Consider the following 22,011-nt stretch of genomic DNA (forward strand, 5'->3'; position numbering starts at 1 on the left):
GGCGATAGTACAATTTTTTCGGACAGAGACAACGCTGCTAGGTACTCATTTTACACATGAGTACGGTGAGAGAATGTGAGTAATGAGGCATTTTCCAAGGACTCAACTATGTACCGAGCGAGGCTCGACCCAGGACATTCCGATCTGAAAGCGAGTGTCATACCACTAGACCACATAGCCGCAATAAGTAGTCTTTCAGAGCAATGAGTCGGAGTTAATCTCTGTTTCTGTAGTGTTAGCCGGGCTATACCAATTGCTTGCTACCCTTTGGATAGGATGCTGATTTACTTTCCGCCAGAGCATTGAGACCCGTAGAATCGGAGTTAATCTCTGTTTCTGGAGTGTTAGACGGACAATACCAACTGCTTTCTCTCCTTTGGATAGGGCGCTAATGTACAGATATAACCTATCCAGCCACCCAATCACTGCTTGCTGGGCAGAGAACGGGGTCAGAAAAAAAAATGTCGGACTTCACCCGAGATCAAAACCTGTATCCTTTGGGTGTTAAGTGAGTGATCTATCAACTGATCTATAGTGACCCCAATTAAACAAAACAAAACAAGACAAACATAATATTAAAAGAAAATACAGAGAAAAAAGAAATGGAAAAAAGTGAAAAAAAAAACAAACAAAACGAAACAACAGCAATAAAAATAAATCAAACCAAATCGTATCTCGATTGGTATGAAGTTAGCACTGCATCTCTTGGGGGTGAATAAATAACATTTGATTTGAATACAATGAAAACATACACCACCACCAACAACAAAAAACAAAAACAATTTAAAATCCTTAAAACATCATCATCATCATCATCATCATAATCATCATCATCATCATCATCATCATCATCATCATCATCATCATCATCATCAACAACAACAATATCATCATAACTGTAAAAACGGCAAAATTATCATTTTCGGTTAATAAACGCTCCACCGCCCTAACGCATGGCCGATAGTACTAATAGTCGACATATCAATATCATGTATTATATTACATAGCTGACATTCCCGTGTATGGAAAGTAATAAAAATGATATATCAAAAAGCAACTCTTTCATCCCAAATACACACACGAATATCCAAATACCACAAAGTCCCTTGACAGCTGAATTAATGGCACAACTTGTATCTGGATCACAGAGCAATGAGACAATATGGCGATCATGAGAAAGTCTCTTGGGTCATATCACCCTACTGTTCATCGTATTTATAAATACATTGTGTTAACCAGTTAACTGCCGTACTCTGGACAACCGTATATTAAAAATTTTGGCCAGAAAACTCGTCCTTCAAACATCGATCGATTTAAATGACCTTCACCTTTGCAACAACTCTCTAACCTGGGGGTCCCAGATTTGAGAGTTTTTGCTAAAGTGAGGTTCATTTAAATCGATCGATATTTGAAAGACGAGTTTTCTGGCTAAATTTTAAATATATGGTTTTCCAGAGTACGGCAGTTAACTGGTTAGATCATTATTGCTCGCTTTATGAATAAGTATGGCTGCCATAGTTCTATCATTTTATCTCATTAGATGCGGGGGTCGATTTGAACTGAATCAGAACCAGGACCAGAAAACCTTTACTTCACAAACATCTGTATATGTGTGTGTGTATAAAACAGTGTCATCAAAGACGAAAGAAAAATACAAGAAATAAATCATACCCCCTTCCTCCCCCCACCCCTTCCATATAAATAAATCAGCCTGCATCGACTGAAGATTGAATGGTTATTAGGTCTGAGGTTTGACAAGAGGGAATGGTTCAAATTGGAACAGAAGTAGATCCCAAGAGCAAACTGTCACTGTACCTAGTTTGAGAATTCCTAATTGCGCCATCTTAACACAAGCACACGATCCCATTATAAGGAACACACTTAAATGTTTTCCAAAGATATTGAAAACAAAATGTATGAGAGTAAACACCATATATTTACAAAGGAAGAACTTCCCAAAACTAATATTATTGTATATTGGACGGTTCCCTCCTTCCTCCCACCCCCCCTTCTCCACACCAGGAATAGACTTGAGGGCCAGGACAAAACCAAGAAATCTCATTCAAAGACAGAAAGCAACGCGGAAAAAAGGATATAAAAGGTGACAGAAGACAGCAACCGTTACATCTCTGTTCACCATAAGAGGTCCAGAGACCCTACCCAGATCGAAGGAGTGAATCAGGTATCATACCCATTCACTCTATTTAAAAGTTCATTTTATTACATGCCAAACTGACACTAAGCTACTAGAAGTTGTAACTGTAAAAAGTAATAAACAAACATTAATATAACATCGAAGTTTCGTTGTCGTCAATCTGGAATTTAGTAATGTATCTATGTCTTTGTTTTTTGTTGTTGGCCGAAGAAGGGTTTTGAGCCCGAAACGTTCCGTTTTTGGTATTTTGTTCTTTTTTGAAGCTGTTATATTTATTCGTTTACATATCACACAGCCGTGAAAGGGTTAATCCAACACCAATACTGTGCACATAATTATTGCATTAATCTTACGTGATACAGAAATCCGATACTTTCTATCATTTCTGTATATCTAAGTCGTGTTCAGCCCTGGTAATTCTGGCCACATCAAAATATTATTGTCACAATAGAATTTATTTTATTCCTCTTATCGGACTGGCTTCGTTAAAGTGAGTTTTAATAGTGTGTGATTCACTGTATACCCTTTAGTCGTTTTCAACCGTGGTAGTTGTGTCTCCATTCATAATATTATGTCACAATATATAATTCTTACACGCTTGCTTTTTGGATTTCCGGACGTATTCCCAACCGTTTCACGAGCTTGCGAGTGTCATCATCATCATCATCATCATCATCATCATCATCATCATCATCATCGTCTTTTTCACCCTGGGTCAGGGTATAGGCCACAGACAAACAGTTTCTATCCTTCTCTAGTCTAACCACTTCTCTGTAAATCAGCTTCTTTACTTCTTCTCCATGTTCCTCGTGGCCTTCCCCTTGATCTTCTGCCCTGAGGGTTCCAGTCAAATACTTTCTTTGTTATAGTGGAGTCATTCTTTCTAAGCGTGTGTCCAGTCGTGGCCTTCGTAAAGTTATGGCCTGATACTGACCAAAAAATGACGTCAAAATGCCAGCCTTTTGTCACAAAAGAAAACAAATCGTGAGTTGTATTCAATAGTTCAACCAATGAAATAACTTGTTTTCATGAGCTCTACTAACGACAACTCACTAGGCGGTGCAAAACCCAAATAATGACGTCAAACTGCCAGTCCTTTTGGGTTTCAGTGTCAGGCTATAACATAACGATGGCTACGGTCCAATCCACCTCCATCGTCTTCTTCCTATTTCCTCTCCCGCTGGTTTCTGCGCTTGCGAGTGTGCGTTTGGAATAAAGTTCGAATTCCAAAATGCAAGAGTGTAAGAAATAATTTATTCTACCCCTCTATTTATTTCGAGTTCGTCATCTTTGAGTAAAGGAAATTTTCAAAAATATTCAAATGCAACTTCTTTTTTCAAAAAAAATGAAAATAATTTTGGTAAAATGTAACTTTTGATAATCTGACGTCACAAATTATTATTGTAAACTTGATATCATTACGCGTTAGTATTTTGGGAGAGGGGTGGAATAATAGAATTTATTTAATTCCTCTTATCTGACTGGCTTCGCCGAATTGAGTTTTGATTATGCGCGATTCACTGTATACCTTAGTCGCATTCAGCCGCCTTCGTAAACTAAAGGCCTGATACTGACCAAAAAAAAAAAAAGTTACAAAAGAAGACGATGATCACCAAAAGAAAGTGAAAAGTGATGTTGTTAGAAGTGCTCAAGGAAACAAATGATTCCATTGGTTGAGCTATTGATTACAACTTACCATTAAGTTATTTCTCGTGATTTTTATCTTTTATGACGAATTATTTTTTTGCGTTGTTATCAGGCCATGAATTTACGAAGGCTAAGGTTCAGCCCTGGTAGTTGTGTCTCCATCATAATGATATAGATAGAATGCACTTGGCGAAGGAGTTCACAACATTGCCATCTGGAAGTATAACGGGCCGACACACAAACTCTGTGTAACCATGAACTTTTATAGTCCGGTTAATACAGTTTAGTGAGAACAACTCACAAACGCGGATGGCAAAAACAATAACAAAGGCCTGAGTGACGTCATCTGCATACTATCTATAAGTCACAATCGAACCTATTTTATTCGTATTATCGGACTGACTTTGCCAAAGTGAGTTTTGATAGGTTGTGGTGTACAGTATATCTTTTAGTCGTGTTCAACTGTAGCCATCTTTAACTTACAGCCTGACACTGACCAAAAAAATGACGTCGAAAGACAAGTCTTTGACCAAAAAAGCAAACAAATCGTGAGTTGTATTCAATAGTTCAACCAATAGGATCACTTGTTTCCTTGAGCACCACTAACGACAACTCACTTGGCTCTGCAATAACCTAAAAATGACGTCAAAAGATAAGTCCTTGTGGGTCGTAGTGTTAACGTACAAGTTAAAAATGGCTCCGGTTTAACCCTGGTATTTGTGTCTCCATCATAATATTATATCACAATAGAATTTATTTTATTCGTATTATTGGACTGGCTTCACCAAAGTGAGTTTTAATTGTGTGTGGTCCACTGTATATCTTTTAGTCAGGGACGGTCAATTCAGGCCGGCAGAAGTGAGAAAACTCAACCCAGGTTCTTTACCCTCCTCCCCTCCCCCCCCCCTCCACGACCACCAAGCAATGATAGGGTAGCTGGGCCTGTTTGACCCAGCGAAAAGTGCTTTGTTGTAGATTCAAAATCATTATCTCTGTCAATTTAACTTTACAGAAATCGAGACAATTCAGGGTCAAAGTTGATAAAATACAAGTGACTGAGCTACAGATGCGTGCGTTCCTTTGTGTGTATGAGTGAATATGCGCGCGTGTGTGGGTGGGGGCGTGTAATAATACGTCATATACAGCGAATTACCACGCATTCAACATGATCAATACGCTTCATTATTCATCATTGACATCCCCCTTTCAAATTAAACACACCATAGCTAACCAATGTTATCCATATCAATGGATTTTGTGTCATAAATATAATATCCTTCACAACATTTCTTGCACAAACAACACTAGATAGACCTATTTAAATATTGAAAAAAAAAAAGAATTCACAAATATTCCACGAGTGTCGTTGCGCCATTAATTACTTCCAATAAAGATTTAAAAGCTGTTGAAAGATGTGTTTGTGTTTGCGTATGTGTCAAAAACTTTTTAAAAGATGAACTCACAGAAAATAAAATTTGTATCCAATTTGTTAAGCCGGCCCATTCATCGATCATTCAAGCAAAACTACAATTTGTTGTCTATCACTAGTTATCGGCGAATCCAATCAAATCATTAATCGATTCTATCTAATAACGACCATGGGTATCAATAACATTGAATTATAAATGAGTTGAATTTAATGATCACATTCAAACGGGACCTCAACTCCCAACGACATACTAACACTCAAAGACAATAAGGGTTCACAGTAAATTATTTAACCCCATCGTATGTCGTCGTGGTGACTTTGACCTCTGAATTCCAGGGTTTCTTGTTTTTAGTGTCATAGGGCTCGTCTGGTCGGGGAGTAAAATAGTCTTCTTTTAATTTTATACTTTCCGTATTTATTTAAGCAATAAATCATTTGTTAAGCCTATATTTATTAATTTCATCATCGTTTTAATGTTTAATTGCAGTGAGCAGCACCCTGTTATTAAGCTATTTAGTTATCAATTTTATCCTTACTAGAGCCTCAGGTTGTTCTATCTCCAATGTGCCGGCCTGACCAAATTATTTTATTAATGAAAGATAATAGGTTCAAGGTCAAGGTCGATAAAACTAACTTCCTGCTATGAATTTCTTTCTCTATTTCATTGTAAATACCAAGGCGGCACATAGCTTTTGTGCTCATCTCTCACATTGTATTAGCTACGAGACGAGGGTGACGCGAGAGAGATGAGTGTTGCCTGCACAGTGACGGTTGGAATAAACGGCTGGGAGGACAAGCACAAATCCGTGAGGGAGCGTTAAAACAAAACACACAGAAAAGCATTAAGTGCTAGAATATTTTAAAAATTAAAACACGTTTAAAGGAAGTTTAATTCGCGGGATGTCAAATTTTTGGGAAAAATATAGGGCGTCGCGAAGCAACTTCGCTCAGTGCTTTTAGTCGTGTTCAATCATGGTAATTGTGTCTCCGTCATAATATTATGCCACAATAGAATTGATTTTATTCGTATTATCAGACTGACTTCACCAAAGTGAGTTTTAACAGTGTGTGGTTTACTGTATATCTTTTAGTCGTGTTCAACTGTAGCCATCTTTAACTTATAGCCTGACATTGAACAAAAACACGTCAAAAGACAAGTCTTTGGCCACAAAAGACAACAAAAGTTGTATTTAATAGTTCAACCAATGGGATCACTTGTTTCCTTGAGCACCACCCACGGCAACTCACTTGGCCCTGCAAAAACCTAAAAATGACGTCAAAAGATAAGTCCTTGTGGGTCGTAGTATCATGCTATAACTTAACGATAGCTACAGTTCAATCCTGGTAGTTGTGTCTCCATCATAATATTATGTCACAATAGAATTGATTTTATTCGTATTATCGCACTAACTCGGCCAAAGAGGGTTTTAATAGTGTGTGCTCAGGGCACTAACTTGGCCAAAGAGAGTTTTAATAGTGTGTGCTCAGGGCACACACGCCTTCATTTATTTTGCTGCAGAACAATAAAAATTTTGTGATTGATCATTTCAAAATCGAATCATATTTTACTTCATATACAAAAAAAATTATCCGGGAAAACGAGTGTGACTCTCACTAAAACAGTTGCCAGTACGAAGCAGGCTGATTTTTTTGGGATGATTTTTTGTTATATTATTCTTTGCGCTGTGTGGTCTTGTGGTATGACACTCGCTTTCGGATCGGAACGTCCTGGGTTCGAATCTCGCTCGGCGCATAGTTGAGTCCTTGGAAAAGGTTCTTTACTCACATTATCTCACCATACTCAGGTATAAAATGAATACCTGGTCGTTAACAGCGTTGTCTCCGTCCAAAAATAAATGTAATATCGCCTTGCAGGCGTCATGTCTCGTTCTTCATGTTATATGTCGCTGTTGATCAGGGACTCTTTGTTAGGCACTTTGAGTGGATATTGCGCTATATAAAAGCTCATGTTTTCTTTCTTTTTGTTTTGCAGTATCATAAACCAAACACATCACAATGTGGTCAGCAAATTGGTTTCTGCTTCCGTTGATGACAATGTTACACACCCATTTACTCCAGACATGCCAAGCTGACAGCTCTTATGAAAACATGACAGCTCTGATGGATCGCCTGCTGGGCCCAAACTCCGGATACAATCCTGATTTCCGTCCAAGGATACGACAGACCGACAAAGTTAAGGTCTCATTTGAGTTTTCTCTTATCTCCCTGGAAGAAATAAATGACGTCAAACAGTCTTTTACCGTGAAAGGAATTGTTGTCTTCGGTTGGAAGGACGAGGTAAGGCGTAGCCATCGTTCACTTATAGCGTAGCCACTGTTAACTTATAGCATAGCCATCGACTTATAGCCTGACACAAGAATCGTAGCCATCGTTAACTTATAGCGTAGCCATCGTTAACTTATAGCGTAGCCATCGTTCACTTATAGCGTAGCCACCGTTAACTTATAGCGTAGCCATCGTTCACTTATAGCGTAGCCACCGTTAACTTATAGCGTAGCCATCGTTAACTTGTAGCGTAGCTATCGTTCACTTATAGCGTAGCCACCGTTAACTTATAGCGTAGCCATCGTTGACTTATAGCGTAGCCACCGTTAACTTATAGCGTAGCCATCGTTAACTTATAGCGTAGCCATCGTTGACTTATAGCGTAACCACCGTTAACTTATAGCGTAGCCATCGTTGACTTATAGCGTAGCTATCTTTAACTTATAGCCTCACACTAGAACCGCAGCCATCGTTAACTTATAACCTGACACCAGAACCGTAGCCATAGTTAACTTATAGCCTGACACTAGAACCGCAGCCATCGTTAACTTATAGCCTGACACCAGAACCGCAGCCATAGTTAACTTATAGCCTCACACTAGAACCGTAGCCATCGTTAACTTATAGCCTGACACCAGAACCGCAGCCATAGTTAACTTATAGCCTCACACTAGAACCGTAGCCATCGTTAACGTATAGCCTGACACTGGAACCGTATCCATCGTTAACTTATAGCCCGACATAGAACCGTAGCCATCGTTAACGTATAGCCTGACACTAGAACTTATAGCCTGACACCAGAACCGTATCCATTGTTAAATTATAGTCTGACACTGAACAAAAAATGACGTCAAAAGACAAATATCTGGCCACAAAAGAAAACAAATCGTGAGTTGTATTCAATAGTTCAACCAATGAGATCACTTGTTCTTGAGCTTGTCTAACAAATTTCATACACATTTCTTCAGATCTTTATCTAACGTTATATCCGGCTCGCGGAAGTTATGAGTCTTTCACGCAGACATCAATAATTTAGTGAGAACTGACAATCAAATTGGCTTCCTAAAAACAATAACAAAGAGCTGAGTGACGTCAATTTCGTTTCTCCATAAAGTGCACTTATGTGAACCAATGAAAATTCTTCTGCTCGAAGCTCAAAAATATAATAAACAGGAAAATCGAATAGAAACTTCAATGAAATCAACAATGGCAGATATAGTGGACATTTCGGGATTCACATGTTTTCATCATTTTGTTTTTCAAACAGGAAACGTCAAATTCTTTCAGCATTTTGTTTTCAAACAGGAAATGTCACATTCTTTCATCACTTTAGATTCAAACAGGGAATGTGTGTTACACTTTTTCATCATTGTGTTTTCAAACAGGAAACGTCTCTTGCTTTCATCATCTTGTTTCAAACAGGAAATGTCACATTCTTTCATCATCTTGTTTCAAACAGGAAATATCATATATTTTCATAACTTTGTTTTCAAACAGAAAATTAGCTGGAATGAAGCAGACTATGATGGTGTCGACTACCTTACTCCAAAACCAAATGCTATTTGGCGGCCTGGTGTGTATTTGATTAACACCCTTGGAGATATCAACCCATTCTCAGAGGATATCCGGTTGGTTCTCAGCACTGGCGTTTTGACATGACTCACATGCGATAATGGCTGATAAAAGGTTGCTTTGGGGACTTCCGAAGAAAATTAAGATTTCAAAAAAATATGACAGTTTTTTTTTCATTTGGGACCCGTAAAAGTAATAAACAAAAAAAAAAGAATGAATGTAACCATTATCTTCAAAAAAGTACAAAATACCAAACACGGAATGTTTCGGGCTCAAAACCCTTCTTCAGCCAAAAACATAAAACTCCCACCAAACCCCAGATCGTCGATCACCCCAAAAGTCAGCTTGCCTTGACAAAGGGATCAAACCTCAGATCTCCTGATTACATGCTTTGTCTGACACTGTTTCATTCACACCTTTTCAGATTATTATCTTGCACCACTGTTTGTGGACCGCCTAGTGAGTTGTCTTTAGTAGTAGCCAAGGAAACAAATGATCCCATTGGTTGAACTGTTGTGAGGCTATGTGGTCTTGTGGTATGACACTCGCTTTCGGATCGGAAGGTCCTGGGTTCGAGCCTCGTTCAGCGCATAATTGAGTCCATGGAAAAGGCCCTTTACTCACATTCTCTCACCGTACTCAGGCGTAAAATGACTACCAGGCCGTGAAAAACGTCCTTGTCCGAAAAAGAAATTGTAATATTTCCTAACAGGCGTAGTGTTGCTGTTGGCCAGGGACCCCTTGTAAAGTGCTTCGAGCACGTTTAGTTGATATCGCGGTATATAAAAAGCTCAATTTTCTTTTTGAAAACAACTCACGATTTGTCTTCTTTTGTGGCCAAATACTTGTCTTTTGACGTCATTTGTTGGTCAGTGTCAGGCCATGAGTTTACAATCTGGTTTGGCCGTGTCAAGACGGTAAACACCCTCTCGCTCATAATGTTTATTTGTAATCTAACATAAATTTGGCTCAGGTCTTCGCAGCTTTCTAGAGAAACGGACCAGAATACTGGCGTCACATGAAATAAAGGAAGCAGGCCTGTCCTGGAATAAAGCCACCACAAAAGCAGCGACCGCAAAACATGGAGATGTCTGGTGGATGCCCTATGTGCCTCGAGGCGTAGCCATCGTTAACTTATGTATAGAATGAAGTTGACGTCACCCAGGTCTTTGTTATTGTTTTTTTGCCATCCGCGTTAATGAGTAATTCTCACTAAACTGTATGACCCAGACGATGAACGTTCATGGTTACACACAGTTTTGTGTGTTGGTCCGTTATACTTCCGGATTCCGGATGGCAATGTTGTGAGCTTTTTAGCCAAGCGCATACTATCTATAAATGCTATGCGCTGGGCTAAGAAACTCATAACATTGCCACCCGGAAGTAAAACGGACCACCACATAAAACCATGTGTAACCTTGAACATTTTTATAGTCTGGTTAATATAGTTTAGTGAGAATTACACATAAACATAGCAAAAAACATTAACAAAGACCTGAGTGACGTCAACTTCATGTAGTATGGCTAAAAAGCTCACAACATTGCCATCCGTAAGTATAACGAACGAACACACAAAACTATGTGTAATCTTGAACGTTTATAGTCTGGTTAATATAAACGCGGATGGCAAAAAAAAAAAAAACAAAAAAAAAAACAAAAAAACAATAACAAAGACCCGAGTGACGTCATCTTCATACTATCTATATATGACGTCAAAAGACCAAAGTCTGTAAAATAACGAAGACTTCGGTCTGATTTGATGTTTTATTTCGTCACAGGTTCTTGAATGTGCATTCCGATGGGACGGTGTGGTGGACATTGGGTGGGATCTTCGAGGCCTCCAGTGTCCTAGATATGAACAAATATCCATTTGACCAGCAAACTTGTTCCATGTTGGTAAGTAAACATGTGATATTCTTTTTTCTTTTTATCAAGCCTTGTATCACCACCATCATCATCATCGTCATCACCACCATCATCATCATCGTCATCATCATCATCATCATCATCATCATCATCATCATCATCATCATCATCATCATCATCATAATCATCATCATTATCGAAACTATGTGTAAATTATACCATAAACATTTATAATTATGATCGAGTAAATCATGTGATAATTAATTAGTCACTCATTTGGTTGTATAAAAACAACAACAATGCTCAGAGAGAGAGAGAGAGAAAGAGAGAGAGAGAGAGAGAGAGAGAGAGAGAGAGAGAGAGAGAGAGAGAGAGAGAGAGAGAGAGAGGTCGATGTTATTCAAATTGTTGTTTATAAACGACTAACCATGCTTGTCCTAGCACATGTGAGGGTGTGTCACAGATTCAATGTTTTCATTGGTCAAAAATCTACTGGCTAATTTGTTTTCCTTCGTGGGACCGTAGCCTTCGTTAACTTATAGCCGGACTTAGACCAAAAAATGTCGTCAAAATACAAGTATTTGGCCACAAAAGAAAACAAATCGTGAGTTGTTGTATTCAAGAGTTTAACCAATGGGATCACTTTTTCCCTATATGGGTGACAAGGGGTCACTGTATCGAGGTCCCAGGTTTGGGAGTTTTTGCCAAAATGAGGGTAATTTAAATCGGTCGACAATTATTTGACATTTGATTTTCTACAGTTATGTCCCGCTTCACACAACGACAAATATTTTACATTTAATTTTCCAATGGTATGTCTCGCTTCACACAACAACAATTATTGGATGTATTTGATTTTCCACAGTTATGTCCCCTTTCACACAACGACAATTATTTGATGTATTTGATTTTCCACAGTTATGTCCCCTTTTACACAACGACAATTATTATTTGAAATTTCTCTAATTATGTTCCTCTTAACACAGCGCCCTTTATTTGACATTTCGCTTTGCATAGCCATGTTCCATTTCACACACAAAAAAATTATTTGACATTTTTGATTTTCCACAATTAAGTCCCGCTTCACACAACATTTATTTGATGTATTTGATTTTTCACAGTAATGTCCCGTTTCACACAACAATTACTATTTAAATTCCACAGTTATGTCCCGTTTAATACAACGATAATTATTTGACATTTGATTTCTACAATTATGTACCGCTTCACGCATTGACAATTATTTGACATTTGATTTTCCACAGTAATGTCCAACTTCAAACAACGACAATAATTACATAATTATAACAAAAAAAAACAACTTGAGCTTTTATATAGCGCAATATCCACTAAACGTGCTCAAAGCGCTTTACAAGGGGTCCATGGCCAACAGCAACACGTAACATTTAGAACGGTATGACGCCTGATAGGCGATATTACAAATTTTGTTTGGACAAAGACAACGCTGTTAACGGCCAGGTACTCGTTTTACACATGAGTACGGTGAGAGAATGTGAGTAAAGAGCCTTCTCCAATGACTCAACTATGCGCCGAGCTCGAGGCTCGAACCCAAGACCTTCCGATCCGAAAGCGAGTGTCATACCACTAGACCACATAGCCGCACAAAGACAATTATATGGTATTTGCTTTTCCACAGATGTGTCCTGCTTTACACAACGACAAATATTTGACATTAGAGCTCCCGAGGAACAGTTTCGACTTTTCTTTCTTCGTCAGCAATGAAGGGTGGGATCTTACAGAATCTTCCATAGAAAACCTAACTTTTAAATCACTTGACGCAGCTGAGGGATATTCCTGCATTAATGTAAGAATAGGATTCTGTTTTGGTATGAAAAGAAAATGAATGGATAGATATCGCATAGCGCAGTTTGGTGGTTTCAATAAGTTCAATGCGCTTCACGTTATTTTAATTATTCCCAAACAGGCCATAAGAATCCATTTTTCCACATCACACAGTTACACCTACCTGTTAGGGGCCCTTTTTCTGTTTTACTAGAACTCTAACGACAGCTTATATATACTAATGAACACTTTAGTAGAATAGTCTTCTTTCAGCTTATCCCGCATTTTGCAGGATTGCTACAATGAATGCTAACATCTCCATGCATCTCGGTTCATGGCATCATCTTCTTCCAAGCCCAGTTCTTTCATATCGTCCTTTACCTTATCCCACCAGCTAGTCTTTGGGCGTCCCTTTTTCCTATTTCCGGCTATTTGTAAGTCCAATACTTTCCTTCCCACGTACTCCCTCTCTCGTTTCTTAACATGTCCGAACCATTTCTATCTATTTTTTCTCATCTTTATTGATACATTCTTCACTTCAGTCAACCTTCGAATTCGTTCATTTCTCACTTCATCTTTTCTTGTCCAGCTAATTGACCATCTCAACATTCTCATTTCTGCCACCCCAATTTCTTTATCTTGTTTCCTTGTTGTAGCTGCTGTCTGTAGTCCATACAGCATTGCTGGTCTTAGGGTAGTATAATCTATTATTATTAAAATCAATACATAGTTTTCATACAGTCTTTAGTTGTACCATAACAAGGTCAAAGCGATTGACAATTCCATAACAACAGTCACTCAACAACAGGAAGCTAAATGATATAATTATAATCTGCGACTTATAAAAAAATAATGTTTAAGATATTTTAAATAGAATGCCACATTACCAGTGCCTCTAAGATGTCTATGAAAGGAATGCCTGAAAAGGGCCAATAACTCTAAAAAACAAAGAATGAAAATAACGTATTGCCTCGCCTAAGGACATAATACAAGGCCAAAATTATACGATGTTACTCATTCAGTGACTAACCAAGCCCGATATCCCTTTGTTTTGTAGCATGGCGAAACGCCGTTATCAGTTTAAAAAAACTATTTTCAATCATTCATAAAACACATTGTGGTGAGAGAATGGTATGTTCAAATAGCATACAGTCATACAACTAGGTTATGATATTAAATCATCCCTTCCGGTTATTGAACAAGCCTAACATCGCTTGATTGTCTCGTTCTTTTGAGACGCCGAAATAATCGTTCAAGTTCATTTTCAATGTCTTTATCTGCAAAAGGCGAATTACCCTCCATGCATCACTGCAGACTTTATACAATTGGATTCAGTAGTCTGATGTCACGCCACCCGGCAACGGCGGCCATCTTGGTTCTAAACAAAGAAAATCATTACTTTTTATTCTTCATGCTGGCTAGAACTTTTCATATATGCCTTGTGATCAGAATGTGTAAAAGTCAAAACATGATAACATTTATGGTTTTTTTTTCCCCTCTGGATACGCTTTTATGCTTGTCGGAGAAATATTTCATACGGCCATTGTTCCGATAGTTTAGAGCCAGTGTTACTAAGTTACCATGCGTCATTAGGAAGGAAGTGACTGTTGAAGAGTATTATGTGGTGACTTTCTCCATTGTTGTGTTATTGAGTTGAAAGATAGGTTTAATAGGTGACCAAATTTATTGTTGTTGGTAATATCTAGGATTTCTGGTGGGAGAGTGTTCCATTCCTTGATGGTTCTTGGGAAGAGACTGTTTTTATATGTGTTGGCTCTGTGTGTTGGGGTTGTGAACTTACTGCTATGATAATTTCTTGTGAATGCACAGTTGTTTTGTAAAACATTGTGGTAGAGTTTCTGCTGTTTTGTTTCGTTATCACTCTTTAAACTATTTCTTCAACACTCACATAATACATTTTAGTGAGCTAGTTGTATTACCTAAGTTGCTGAATAAATTTTGAAAAAATCCCTTTATTCATCCCGTAGGGCAAATTTGTCTAACGGGTCTATTCCAAGGAAAGACTGGAATAACCCAGACGTCAGCCGCAGTGCAGCGCCGCAAATTGAGCTGGGGCGAGGTGACTTGCTCAAGGCCACACAGCGCAGCGGCGGGTGATCGAACTCGGTACTTTTCGGGTACGAAGCAAAGACCGTACCACCGAATTACGTTGCTTACATATATTCTAGATTATGATATTATTATTCAATTAAAATTCATATATTATATGATATCATAAATATAAAATCTTTGATCTTTATTGAATTTTCGGACCTAGGGATGAGTCAGACCTTGGGAGGTCTATCTCCGAGGTTACGAAATAAACATTCAATGTAGGCCACAAACTGTATTATAACACTCCACATGTAATCTTTCCTATAACATCATTGTTAAAATCAGTAAAAATGAAAATATGAGAAAAGTAAATATAAGTTTCAAGTCAGTCGAGATAAAAAGTAGATTTTAATTTAATCTAAAGCGTCAACAACAACAAATAAATGGCATTGTTGCGTATTATTTTATTATTTAAGGGACGTTTACCCTCACATTCAACCGTTTCGTGGCGATGGGCCACATATTCTCTGCCAACAGGGAACAATATTTATAAATGTCAAAATACTGGTTCCAATCTCATTGGAAGTGTAAAACCAGACCCCCCCAGGACTAAATACATACCTTGTGGAATTAATCTTCTGGTGTCAGAGTGATAGTATTGAATTTTCTAGTCTAAATCTATACTGGTCGTCAATAAGAATCATCCATCCACGCTCTTCTACGTCCCGTAAATCTAAGAATGATAAATAAATAATAATAAATAATAATAAATAATGAATTTATATAGCGCCTAAGAATCTGCCTATTCATCCTGCTGCTTCTAAAATAGTCATGCCACCTTATGACTCACTATGTAAACATTTCATCATTAGTTCTCTAGTGGACTGGCTACATACACACTTCCAATGAGTTTGGAACCGGAATAGTAAAAGATGTAACGTCACGACTTTTGCTTCCCAGCCCTTACTTATTGAACGTTTCTCATAATTAAATTTCAGATAAGCTTTCAGGCAAAAAGGCGATCCAGTTACTACGTCATTAACCTCATCCTTCCGGTCCTCATGTTGTCATTCCTTAACAATTTCGTCTTTCTCATCCCTGATGAGTCGGGGGAGAAAACGGGCTTTGGTAAGTTATGGATAGAAGGAAGTGACGTCACTCAGATCTTTGTTATTGTTTTTTTTTTACCATCAATGTTTATGAATGATTCTCACTAAGCTGTGCGGCTATGTGGTCTAGTGGTATGACACTCGCTTTCGGATCGGAAGGTCATGGGTTCGAGCCTCGCGCTCGGCGCATAGTTGAGTCCCTGGAAAAGGTTCTTTACTCACATTCTCTCACCGTACTCAGGTGTAAAATGAGTACATGGCCGTTAACAGCGTTGTCTTTGTCCGAAAAATTGTAATATCGCCAAACAGGCGTCATCTCCCGTCCTACATGTTAAATGTTGCTTTTGACCTGGGACCCCTTGTAAAGCACTTTGAGCACATTTAGTGGATATTGCGGTATATAAAGCTCACTTTAATTTAAATTTATTAACCAGACTATAGATAGAATGAAGTTGACGTCACTCAGGTCTTTGTCATTGTTTTTTGCCATTCACGTTTATGAGTAATTCTCACTTAACTGTATTATCCAGACTATAAAACTTCATGGTTACACAGGGTTTTGATTATTATTATTATTATTATTATTATTATTATTATTATTATTATTATTATTATTATTATTATTATTATTATTATTATTATTATTATTATTGGGGGGCGAAGTGGTCGAGTGGTTAAGGCATTGCACTGTGACCCGGAAGGACCCGGGTTCGAGCCTCGCTTCAGGCACTTTCAATTTTTTCCTTGAACAAGATTATTAACCCCCAATTTGCTCACTTTGACAACATGGGTGATTCCTGTTGACATCAGACATTTGTTTGATGAGTTATCTATAGATAGTTCGAAGATGACGTCACTCAGGTCTTTGTTATTGTTTTTTGCCATCCGCGTTTATGAGTAATGCTCACTGAACTGTATTAACCTGACTATAAACGTTCATGGATACACACAGTTTTGTGTGTTGGTCCGTTATACTTCCGGATGGCAATGTTATGAGCTTCTTAGTCAAGCGCATACTATCTATATTCCTGGCTACGATGTCTTATGATATTATTATTATCATTTTATTATTATTATTATTATTATTATTATTATTATTATTATTATTATTATTATTATATTATTATTATTATTATTATTATTATTATTATTATTATTATTATTATTATTATTATTATTATTATTATTGTTATTATTATTATTATTGTTATCATTATTATCAGCATTGACATCATAACCAGTACATATTATTATCTTATCATTTTTTGTTTAAGCTGAATCAGAATTGTTCTTTGAATACCTCATTTAATGATAGCACATAAAACATATCTCAAATAGCTTGTATTTTCTTTTGAACGCAATGAACTACGAGTATTTATGTTGGAATTTCCCCGAGGATAAAGATCACCCAGACCAAAGCATTTTGGTACACCTAGTATTACTCAATGTCAATAACTTTATTATCCGAAACAGAATTACCATGATATAATAATTCATATCTTCTTTATTGTCAACGAATGGGGTATAAGCGTGGTCCTCATTTACAAAAAATACAATACTAGATATTATTGCTGTGGCGCTTCTGTTATTATTATTATTATTATTATTATTATTATTATTATTATTATTATTATTATTATTATTATTATTATTATTATTGTAAGTATTGGTGGTAATTCAGTTGTTGTATTTTTATGATTATTAATGGTATCATTTTATGCTTTGGTTCCATTTACCTTTTTTTTTCTCACTTTCATGTATGTTGTCATAATATTGTATGGATTATTGGCGAAAGCCTAAGTTTAAATCAACGTTATTTTTGTTTGTCTTATTTTGACTGTGGAACTGATACTTATCATAACAGACCTGCCGACTCGAAATAGGAAAATGTAATACATAGTTTTCAGGGTAAATAGCATCGTAGACATTTTAACTACCCTTAAAAATCACCAGCTTGTCCTTATAATGCGTGGGGAAAAATGTTTTTAACTCCTTTATGTGATAGCTCTGGCACCAGAACTTCGTTTTCCAGAAATGGTATTTAATTAAAAACGGTTATTATATACAGCTCGGGATTTAGCCGAAAATACGTAGTTCTACGGGAATTTTCGTTGTAGTAAGGAGGGCTGTTGTGATGGGTATCAAATATTTAAAAACGAGAAAAACTGATTGGAAACGTAATAGTGATGGTGATGGTGGTAGTGATGATGGTAATGGTGGTGGTGGTAATAGTAATGATGGTGGTCGTAATGATGATGGTAATATTATCATTATTATTGTTATTGTTATTGTTATTGTCATTATTATTATTGTTTTTATTATTATTATTATTATTATTATTATTATTATTATTATTATTATTATTATTATTATTATTATTATTATTATTATTATTATTATTATTATTATTATTATTATTATTATTATTATTATTATTATTATTATTATACGTATTGGCGGTATTACGATAGTCGTATTTTTTTTTGGTGGTTATTAGTGGCATCAGTTTATTTTTTCGTTCCATTTACCATTTTTTCCCACTTTCGTGTATGTTATCATCAAATTGTGTGATTTATTGGCGAAAGCCTAAGATTGAATAAACTTTGAAACTCTGAAACTTTGTGTGTTGGTCCGTTATACTTTCGGATAGCACTGTTGTGAGTTTCTTAACCAAACGATGTTGGTAGTTTTTTTTTTTGGCTTAGCGCACAGCATCTCTAGATAGAACGAATTTGACGTCATTCATGTCTTTGTTATTGTTTTTTCGCCATCCATGTTTCTGAGTATTTTTCCCTGAACTGTTTCAACCAGACTATAAACGTTTAAAGTTACACATAGTTTTGTGTGTTGGTCCGTTATATTTCCGGATGGCAATGTTGTGAGTTTCTTAGGCAAGCGCACAGCATCTATAGTCTAATTGATATAATTTAGTGAGAACTAATCACTAAAAGGTTGTCTAAAATAATAACAGAGAACTGAGTGACGTCATCTTCGTTCCTTCTGTTCAAGCACTTCAATCGAAGGTTTGTGTTTAAGTAAATCACTCATTAGCTCTACCCACCTGATCAGTCGCACCAACACACAAAACTATAGATAGTATCTGATTGGCTAAGAAGCTCACAACATTGCCATCTGGAAGTATAACGGACCAACCTACAAAACTATGTGTAACCATGAACGTTTATAGTCTGGTCAATACAGTTTAGTGAGAATTACTCATAAACGCGGATGGCAAAAAAAAACAATAACAAAGACCTGAGTGACGTCAAATTCATTCTATCTATAGATAGTATGCAGATGAGGTCACTCAGGCCTTTGTTATTGTTTTTGCCATCCGCGTTTGTGAGTTGTTCCCACTAAACTGTATTAACCAGACTATAAACGTTCATGGTTACACAGTGTTTGTGTGTTGGTCCTTTATACTTCCGGATGGCAATGTTGTGAACTCCTTGGCCAAGCGCATTCTATCTATAGATAAGGCTTGGCTAAGAAGTCACAACATTGCCACCGGAAGTATAACGGACTAAAACGGACACACAAAACGTCTTACGTCTCCGTAACCTCAGATCTTTATGGTCGCATTGAAAGAATCTAGTGAAAACTGACCACACAACTTGTCTGAAAAACAATAACAAACAACAGATAGAAAGAACGAAATAGGATTCAATAGTCTGATATCACGTCCGCTCAGCAACCAGCAGCTTGGTTCTAAACAAAGAAAATCGGTACTTTTTATTCTTCACACTGGCTTGAACTTTTCACATGTCATGTGATCAGAATGTATAAAAGTCAAAACATGATCAGATTTATAATGTTTTTCTCCTCTGGATACACTTTTATGCTCGTCGGAGAAGTATTTCAGAAGGGCGTCCGCCATTGTTCCGATAGTTTAGAACCAGTAACTAAGTTACTATAGGTCATTACGAGGGAAGTGACGTCACGACTGTTGAAGCCTTTGATGTCACTCAGGTCTTTGTCATTGTTTTTAACCAGCCAATGTTATGAGTAGTTTTCACTAAATTGTATTAATCAGACTGTAAAGGTTCAATGTTACTATATTATAGATAGAATGCGCTTGGCCAAGGAGTTCACAACATTGCCATCCGGAAGTATAACGGACCAACACGCAAACTCTGTGTAACCATGAACTTTTATAGTCTGGTTAATACAGTTTAGTGAGAACAACTCACAAACGCGGATGGCAAAAACAATAAAAAAGGCCTTTGTGACGTCATCTGCATACTATCTATATTGTTTTGTGTGTCGGTCCACTATAGATAGTATGCGCTTGGCTAAGAAGCTCCTAACATTGCCATCCGGTAGTATAACGGGCCAATACACAAAACTATGTGTAACCATGAACTGTTATAGATAGTTCGAAGATGACGTCACTCAGGCCTTTGTTATTGTTTTTGCCATCCGCGTTTGTGAGTTGTTCTCACTAAACTGTATTAACCTGACTATAAAAGTTCATGGTTACACAGAGTTTGTGTGTTGGTCCATTATACTTCCGGATGGCAATGTTATGAGCTTCTTAGCAAAGCGCATACTATCTATAGATAGAATGCGCTTGGCCAAGGAGTTCACAACATTGTCATCCGGAAGTATAGATAGTATGCAGATGACGTCACTCAGGCCTTTGTTATTGTTTTTGCCATCCGCGTTTGTGAGTTGTTCTCACTAAACTGTATTAACCAGACTATAAAAGTTCATGGTTACACAGAGTTTGCGTGTTGGTCCGTTATACTTCCGGATGGCAATGTTGTGAACTCCTTGGCCAAGCGCATTCAATATATAACGGACACACACAAACTCTGTGTAACCATGAACTTTTATAGTCTGGTTAATACAGTTTAGTGAGAACAACTCACAAACGCGGATGGCAAAAACAATAACAAAGGCCTGAGTGACGTCATCTGCATACTATCTATAGTCTGGTAATACAGTTTATTGAGAATTACACATAAACTTGGACTTGATTGACATCTTCGTTCTATCTATAGATAGTATGCGCTTGGCTAAGAAGATCATAACATTGCCATCCGGAAGCATAACGGACCAACACACAAACCTGTGTGTATCCATGAACGTTTATAGTTGGGTTAATACAGTTCAGTGAGCATTACTCATAAACGCGGATGGCAAAAAACAATAACAAAGACCTGAGTGACGTCATCTTCGAACTATCTATAGTCCGGCTGGCGGATATGGGTTTTCTAATTAAGCGCATAGCGTCAATAGACGCCGACTTCATTTATTTAATGTCTGCATGATTGAGAGAAAAGAGAGAGGGAGAGAGAGAGAGAGAGAGAGAGAGAGAGAGAGAGAGAGAGAGAGAGAGAGAGAGAGGGAGAGAGAGAGGGGGGGGGGGATTTATCAAAACTCTTCCAACCATTATACGATTATTATTTTGCTTTTGTGTCTTCTTTATTGTGTTTGCACGATCACCTCTTCCATACGACATCCCTTAATGCCCTCGCCCCCCCCCCCCCCCTCCCAACCCCCTCCCAACCCCCTTCTTCTTCCCCCCCCCCCCATTTCCAACAGGTATCACAGTCTTACTGTCCCTGTGCGTGTTCCTGACCACAGTGAGTACCATGATTCCACGGGCATCCTATCACATTCCAGCCGTCACCATCTACCTGGTTGTCCTGTTGTCGTCCTCCGTCCTGTCAGTGCTGGAGAGTATCGCCACTGTCTATCTACACCATGCCGAGGAGGTAACAGCAAATGGACCCCAGACCAGGGATATGACCTGTCATTACAATAACATCAATAAATAATAACGTGAAGTTGAATGTAAGCTTCAATTTAATTACAAAAACAGATCAAATGAACGTTTCGGGTTTCCCCTTTATCAACAAAACAGGATGATTGAAACACCACAGATGAATGAGATGATGTGGTAGTGGCGCCACTACCACATCATCTCATTCATCTGTGGTATTTCAATCATCCTGTTTTGTTGATAAAGGGGAAACCCGAAACGTTCATTTGATCTGTTTTTGTAATTAAATTGAAGCTTACATTCAACTTCACGTTATTATTTATTTCTTCGAGCTTCGAGCAGCAACATTTACATTACAATA

General features: G+C 37.5%; 1 protein-coding gene across 1 annotated transcript in view; it reads left to right on the forward strand.

The window, feature by feature from the left end:
• Positions 1–4,092: 4,092 nt before the first annotated feature.
• LOC144969619 (uncharacterized) overlaps positions 4,093–22,011 on the forward strand; it is a 50,602-nt gene continuing 32,683 nt past the window's right edge. Inside the window, exons 1-7 of the mRNA XM_078908758.1 lie at positions 4,093–4,214; positions 7,225–7,529; positions 9,015–9,145; positions 10,868–10,985; positions 12,613–12,780; positions 15,812–15,941; positions 21,470–21,642. Coding sequence (XP_078764884.1) covers positions 7,248–7,529; positions 9,015–9,145; positions 10,868–10,985; positions 12,613–12,780; positions 15,812–15,941; positions 21,470–21,642 — 1,002 coding nt within the window. The 5' untranslated portion in view covers positions 4,093–4,214; positions 7,225–7,247. The remainder of the gene's footprint in view (positions 4,215–7,224; positions 7,530–9,014; positions 9,146–10,867; positions 10,986–12,612; positions 12,781–15,811; positions 15,942–21,469; positions 21,643–22,011) is intronic.

The sequence above is a fragment of the Berghia stephanieae genome, chromosome 3 (assembly GCF_034508935.2).
Source record: "Berghia stephanieae isolate SIO BIC M18660-M18661 chromosome 3, UCSD_Bste_1.3, whole genome shotgun sequence".
NCBI lineage: Eukaryota > Metazoa > Mollusca > Gastropoda > Nudibranchia > Aeolidiidae > Berghia > Berghia stephanieae.